This window comes from Octopus bimaculoides, chromosome 6 (assembly GCF_001194135.2).
Source record: "Octopus bimaculoides isolate UCB-OBI-ISO-001 chromosome 6, ASM119413v2, whole genome shotgun sequence".
NCBI lineage: Eukaryota > Metazoa > Mollusca > Cephalopoda > Octopoda > Octopodidae > Octopus > Octopus bimaculoides.
This window is the reverse complement of record NC_068986.1, coordinates 99,054,303-99,062,159: the sequence shown is the minus strand read 5'-3', so window position 1 is coordinate 99,062,159 and position 7,857 is coordinate 99,054,303. Positions and strand designations below refer to the sequence as shown.

The window sequence follows — 7,857 nt, the reverse complement described above, 5'->3', positions numbered from 1 at the left end:
AACCACTATATTACGGGTACGTAAACACACCAGCATCGGTTCTCAAGCGATGTTGGGGGGACAAACACAGACACACAAACATATACACACACACATATATATATATATATATACGACGGGCTTCTTTCAGTTTCCGTCTATCAAATCCACTCACAAAGTTTTAGTCGGCCCGAGGCTATAGTAGAAGACACTTGCCCAAGGTGCCACGCAGTGGAACTAAAACCGGAACCATGTGGTTGGTAAGCAAGCTAGTTACCACACAGCCAAATGAAAAAAAATATTTAAAAAACGACATAACGTGTATTGAATGTAAAAACAAACATGAGACAAACAGAAAGGCCATAACCCTTCATCGGTTATCGACCAATGGTACTTTTCAGTTTCGCACCTTTAACGATAAGACTGAATGCTTCCCAATTGGCAGTGCCTGCAAAAAAGAAGGTTTTCTTGCGCGGAATTATGGACAAGAGCAAAGAAAACGAAACAAAACAAGCAAAATGATACTGTGATTTAGGACGGCGGACGAGGACAAACAGTTGAACAAAATACAGCCTCCGAGCCAATGAAACGGGAATAGTGGGTATGGGTTAGGGTTAGGGTTAGAAAATGTTTTGAACGATGGAGAACAGAGAAAGAATTTGTGAGTGATCAACTAAGGGACTAGTCTAAGAAAGGAAGGGGAAAAAAAGGAATCGGCCGCTGGTCACCTAACAACAGCAGGTAGAGAAGGAGCGACAGAAAAAAGAAGCGGGAAGAGGATGAAGGGAAAGGAGAAAGGCTAGGAAAACAAGAGTGAGAAAGTCTAGGAATAGAAAGAGGAGAGAGAAAGAGAGTAAGTAGAAAGGCTAGAATAGAAGTGAGAACCCTAACCCTAACTCTAGAATCCGTACTCTAAAATTGTTACACACATAGATACGCACAGCATTATTTATTATATAAACAATATGCGTATAAATTACGATTAAACCGGATGAAATATGTCACAGGGAATAACATTTTTATGATCGGCAGGCAGTAACTCTATTCAGCTGAATAGACGTCAGTCATTGGTTGAAATTACAGAAATACGACAACTTTAACATGAAATAACTTGCGATGTAGGTTTTTTTGTTAAGAAGACTAAGAGTAAAAGATGTTTTATATGACACATTCTACCAGTGTCCCAAGTTTCAAAGTGTTTCGTTAAGAAAATACTGGTGCCCCCGTTTTGAACAAGATCCAATTTGGGACTGGCCAGCTCAAGAACAAGTCTAAGAAAGAAAGAAAAGCAGGAATTGGCCAATCATGTGGCAGCAGCAGGCAGAGAGAGGAAGCGACAGAGAAAAAAGGAGGAGTGGATGAAAGGGAAGGTGAAAGGCTAGGAATACATGAGGGAGAAAAAGTAAGAATATAAGAGGAAGAAAGGCTAGGAGTACAAGAGGCAGAGAGAGAGAAGGAGTAAGTAGGAAGGCTAGAATAGAAGTGGCAGGGTGAGAGAAAGAAAGAGGGAAAGAATGAAGGCAAGAGAGAAAGTGTAAGAGTCACACGGGTTTATAAAAAAACTTACTTGTTAATACAAATTCGGTTGTGTTGCGTTCCATTGCTTGATAAACAAAAGAATACATAAACAAACGACATAACGTATATTGAATGTAAAAACAGACGTGAGACAAACAGAAAAGTCCATAATCCTGACCCAGTTTATATATATATTTCTTTATTGCCCACAGGGGGTTAAACAGAGAGGACAAACAAGGACAGAGAAAGGGATGAAGTCGATTACATAGACCTCAGTGTGTAACTGGTTCTTATTTAATCGACCCCGAAGGGATGAAAGGCAAAGTTGGCCTTGGCGGAATTTGAACTCAGAGCGTAATGGCATGTATGTGTGCGTGTGTAGGGCGGCGCAGCAAGCTGGCAGAATCTTCAGTACGCTGGATGAGTTTCACATTGTCTATTTGGAGAATGTTTTTCTCGTGACAGTTTCTGCTGCAAAAGTGTTTCTACGTCTATGTATGTATGAACGAGTTAAATATAATTTACATGCACACACATATATACACATACTCTCGTACTTTTATGTGGAGCAACATTTCTATATATTAATAGCTAAAGCTACCGATACTTATTTGATCCTGGGCCATCATTTGTTTCATTTAGTCAGTTATACATGGCGCAGAGGGCTCCTTTTCCTTTCTGGATACAACACACCACCTCCTGACTCATAAGTACCTTCAGCGGAATTCGTTTTAGGCTTCAGAGATGTAATCACGACAATTATCCTTTCTGAACTCCATAGCTGTATACTCCTATTGAACTAAGACCACATCAACACCTCTTACAGACACGCAGACTACTCATAACATTACTATCAACACAAATTTCTTAACGCTATAGTCCATGCTACAATATTTACTCAGATACCACCACGAAAGATGGTGTCCGCACGATCTTAGACTCAAATATCTCGCTTAGACACTTAACGCTTACATCCATACATATTTATCTAAATACACTTGCGTCCTCTGTCACTTTCAAAACTCCTTGAATTACCAACGACTCTTCAATCATATCTCTTCCAGCATCAATACATCTATCTCACTTCACCCAAAAATCATCACCCTTATTAAGTTCAATGCTTACAATTCCTCCCATACAGTCGCTGTCGGTACAGAAATCAAATCTCACAATCTTTAATTCCACATTAATGGTTTCATCATCTAAATACATCTTTGACTGACACACGAACTGCAAACGTCCTCGATTTTTTTGTCACCTCTAAATTTAGCTTCCAACAGATCATAACCCTGTGCAACTACTGGGTTTTCCAACAACTACCTCACCACAACTATCTACCATACAGTCATATATGCACACCGTCCCCCACTTCTCAGGACCTATAGCACATCAAGTTAGCTTAGTAATTGCTGTGGCAGTTCTTGCTCTCAAAAAGTTCTGACATGAGCAAAGCTTCTGTTGATATCTGGCAGACTGAGTCCAAGGTAGGAAGTTTTACTACAAATTGTTCATCTATGGATTCAATTCATTTCTCCTCTCTTGGTTTTGTAAGACCAACGGCTCAGTTTTGTCATTTACACTCTTCTTGCCATCAACTTCAGCGATATGTCCTTCATTTCTCTCAAAACTTCTGTACTCAAGCATCATCCACATGTTAGCCTGGTATTACACACGGACTCTGCAATCACTTCTTGGACAGAAACCTGAGAAATATCTTATATCATGTCAATCTTGTCTTTTTAACAGCAAAAAGAATTCATATACCAAAACATAGCGACTCACCACTCCTACTTACGCCCCCCCCCCCCAATGAACATCACACAAATAGAATTTTCTTGATCGTTTCAAATCTTCAACATCACTGTTGGTCTCTCGACAGATACATATTACAAACAAATGAAAGACTGCATTAAAAAGCCAGGCCTTTTTCTTCTTGACAAAATATACTCAAGACCCCATCATACACTAACCTTCTACAAAGCTCTCATAACACCCACATTGGAATACTGCTCCCATCTCTACTGTCTTGGCTACATTTACCCAGATACCACTAGAAAAGCACTCGATTGACTGGATGAAGTGTTTTACCCACATACTTGTCTCTGATCTACAGATGTGCTGGCTACTCCTTCTGCTTTCTCTAAAGTTCTGCTCCTTGGAGTTGGATGGGTTCATTCCACTTGTAGATACTCCCAACCAACTTGTGAGTCTCCACCTTCCAGGCCCCACAATAATACTATAACCAGTTAAACTGTCACACATTTGTGAACCGTATTCCTGTGTTGGTCATACGTTTGCCTTAAAGGGGGCCAGTAGTTGTTCAGTGTTATATAGCATCAAAATCTGAAACAAGGATTTTGACTTTTGGAAGTCAAGGATGTCTTGGATATGGGGACATCACAAGAATTAGGAGAGACTGTGAGGCTTAACATTTACAGAGATTGAAAGTTTAAGATGTAAGTAGGTTGTGGTTGTATATTGAAATATCTTCATTTCAAGATGTGTTCCAAGATATCTGGGATGACACCTGTTATAACCTTTGTTTTAAAGGTATGAAGGTGGGTCTGTATTAGAATTAGTGAGTCATACTAGAGTGTATAGTATATGAATACTTTTAACAGGAAATACATGCTGCAAAACTATTTTCTTTCAGAAGGTTTTTCATGTAGATATAACCAAAATCTTTGCTAGCGTCAAGAGCAATTATATTGAGTTTCAAAGACCAGAGACCATTAGTGAGAGGATGGACAACTTTGAAAGTGGTGAAATAAAATTACCAATTCAACAATGTAAAAAATAAAAGCAAATAAGAGTTGACAAACTGTTATTTAGCATATTTAAAAATAAAATTACTGGTATCATTATTTCATTCTTAACTAAAGACATGATATAAAACGGTTATCTTTCAAACCAAACAAATAAAAATAAGTGTTTACTATACAATCAGAATATCTGAAAGAACAAAGACCACTTCAATAACAATGAGAGAATAGGTTCAAGTACATCGGTTATATTGTAGAAGAGGTAGTTTCACAAATTTTACAGTTGTTACAAGGTAAAGAATTTGTGGGTTGGTCAGAGGGAGTTATAGAGATTATAGAAAATGAATAATGAAAGAATCAGGAATAACCTGTATTTAATTAAGTTGTATACAAGAAAGTTTATTTCAATAGAAATGAAAGAAAAGTTCAAATATATCAATAATACTGCTTCTCAGTTGTACCAGGACATATTTTCATCTCTCAGTTTATATTTTGTAGATTTCTCTACAGATGTTTCACACAGTTATGATTATTTTCCCAATATGAGTCTTCTTATGTCTTGTTAAGGAAATATTTCGAGAAAATGCTTTCTCGCAAATGTCACATTTGTATGGTTTTTCACCACTATGAGTATATTTATGAGCTGAGAGGTCACAGTTTCTAGGATATTCTTTCCCACAAATGTCACATTTATAAGGTTTTTCACCAGTATGGGTAGATTTATGAACTGAGAGGTCATGATTTCTAGGAAATGCTTTCCCACAAACATCACATTTGTATGGTTTTTCATCAGTATGAGTATACTTATGAACTGAAAGGTCACAGTTTCTAGAGAATGTTTTCCCACAAGTGTCACATTTGTATGGTTTTCCTCCTGTATGACTGTATATATGAACAGAAAGGTCATAGTTTCTAGAAAATGCCTTACCACAAATGTCACAATTATATGGTTTTTCATCAGAATGGACATATTTATGGACTGAAAGATCACTGTTTCTAGGGAATCCTTTCCCACAAATGTCACATTTGAAAGGTTTTTCATCTGTATGACTATATTTATGAAATTGTAATGAACCATTATTAGAAAATGCTCTGTCACAAATGTCACATTTGTATGGTTTTTCACCAGTATGGTTATATCTATGAACTTTTAGTGAACCTTTTTTACAAAACGCCTTATCGCAAACATCACATTTGTACGGCTTTTCACCAGTGTGAGTGTATGTATGAACTGTAAGGTCACGGTTTCTAGCAAATGCTTTTCCACAAACATCACATTTATACGGTTTTTCATCACTATGAGTATATTTATGAATTGAAAGATCACAGTTTCTAGGAAATGCTTTCCCACAAACATCACATTTGTAAGGTTTCTCATCAGTGTGAGTATATTTATGAACTGAAAGGTATCGTTTTCCGGAAAATGCTTTCCCACAAATTTCACATTTGAATGGTTTCTCACCAGTGTGACTATATTTATGAACTGAAAGGTCATGATTTCTAGTAAATGATTTTCCACAAACCTCACAACTATATGGCTTTTCATCTGTATGAGTATATCTATGAATTGTAAGGTCTTGGTTTCTAGAAAAGGCTTTCCCACAAATGTCACAATTGTATGGTTTTTCCCCGGTATGAATATATTTATGAACTGAAAGGTCACAGTTTCTGGGAAATGCTTTTCCACAAATGTCACATTTATATGGTTTCTCATTAGTATGAGTATATTTATGAAATTCTAATGAACCAGTATTAGAAAATGCTTTCCCACAAACACTACAACGATAAGGTTTTTCACCAGTATGTGTATATGTATGACGTTTTAATGAACTGCCTGAAGAAAATACCTTCTCACAAATGTCACATTTGAATGGATTTTCATCTGTATGCGTATTTGTATGAACTGATAATTCATGGATTCTAGGAAATGCCTTGCCACAAATTTGACAAACATGGGGCTTTTCTCCTGTATGAAGAGTTTTGTGTCTTGTTAAACCACAAGCTGCTGTAAATGCTTTCCCACAAAATTCACAAATGTAGGGCTTTTCTCCCATATGAACAGTGCGTACATGAGCAGAAAGATTACTATTTTTCGAAAAAGATTTCCCACAAATTTCACATTGGCTTCGTTTGTCTCCCGTATGAACTGTACATTTATGAGATAATAACTCACTACTCTCAGAGAATGCAGTCCCACAATCCTCACATTGATAGGGTTTTTCTGCTGCATGAATGAGTTTATGAGCATTCAATTCTTCATTAGTTGGAAAAACTTCCCTACAAAATTCACAGTCGTAGTATTTTTCCTCCATCTTAAAACATCTGTGTGCAGACAAAACAAACTCTTTCAAAAAAAATGCTTTCACATTAACATCACACTAGTAAAGATTCTCTAGTGTTTGAACCAATTTTCAAATGCAATGTATTTCCACAATGAAAATTACACATTTTATTGCTGGGCTATCAAATGAAAATATCCCAACAAAATTCCACACTAAAGCATATCTTCTTCAACCGAATCTTACTTGACATTCAGTTTCGATGGCTCACTTGTAATATTTTCTATTAGTTGAGTTGTAATTACGGCCACTCTTATCTTACTTGGCAACCAAAGAAGTTTATCATACTGTTATCCTAAAAACCATCGATAAAAGTAAACATAGTAGTTATCTCAGCCAAGATTGTTGAAAGTATACTCTGAAATAAAAGAAAGGAGGCATTAGTTTACGACCAGTGATAAGCATAGGAATAGGTGTGTGGTTCAGAAGTTTGCACTTCCCAACCACATGGCTTCAGGTTCAGTCCCACTGTGTGGTATTTTCAGCAAGTATCTTCTACTACAGGTCTGAGCTGATCAATGCATTGTAAGTAGAACTGGTAAATAGAAACTGTATGGAAGCCTGTAATACAAACACACACACATGTGGTTGCAATAAAATACACAAGTTAACTTAAAGATTAAGGTTCAGTTTTCACATATGTTAAACTTTCAGTCTCATAAAATGCAATCAAAAAAAGTAGATTTAATATGGACTTGAGATATTACATAGTAACAAGAACAACATAAAGTTGAAATGAACAGAAAACAAATGATTAATATTTCAAATATTTCATTAGATACATTTGAGTAATTACAGATCAGTCCACCACATGGAAGACATGAAGATATAAAACTGACTGTAATGTTATCCTTAAATAACAAAAAGTCATGCTTGAACCGTCCAACCCATGCCAGAATGGAAAACGGATGTTACATGATGATGATGATGATCATCATCGTTTAACGTCCGCTTTCCATGCTAGCATGGGTTGGACGATTTGACTGAGGACTGGTGAAACCGGATGGCAACACCAGGCTCCAGTCTAATTTGGCAGAGTTTCTACAGCTGGATGCCCTTCCTAACGCCAACCACTCAGAGAGTGTAGTGGGTGCTTTTACGTGTCACCCGCACAAAAACGGCCACGCTCGAAATGGTGTCTTTTATGTGCCACCCGCACAAGCCAGTCCAGGGGCACTGGCAACGATCTCGCTCGAAAATCCTACGGGAGCCAGTCAGGCGGTACTGGCAACGGCCACGCTCAAAATGGTGCATCTCAT

The 7,857-nt window shown here is 37.3% G+C and overlaps 1 protein-coding gene across 1 annotated transcript in view; it reads right to left on the bottom strand.

The window, feature by feature from the left end:
- Positions 1–1,676: 1,676 nt before the first annotated feature.
- The window catches only part of LOC106873523 (zinc finger protein 845), an 11,761-nt gene continuing 5,580 nt past the window's right edge, over positions 1,677–7,857 (bottom strand). Inside the window, exon 2 of the mRNA XM_014920913.2 lies at positions 1,677–6,956. Coding sequence (XP_014776399.1) covers positions 4,775–6,571 — 1,797 coding nt within the window. The 5' untranslated portion in view covers positions 6,572–6,956 and the 3' untranslated portion in view covers positions 1,677–4,774. The remainder of the gene's footprint in view (positions 6,957–7,857) is intronic.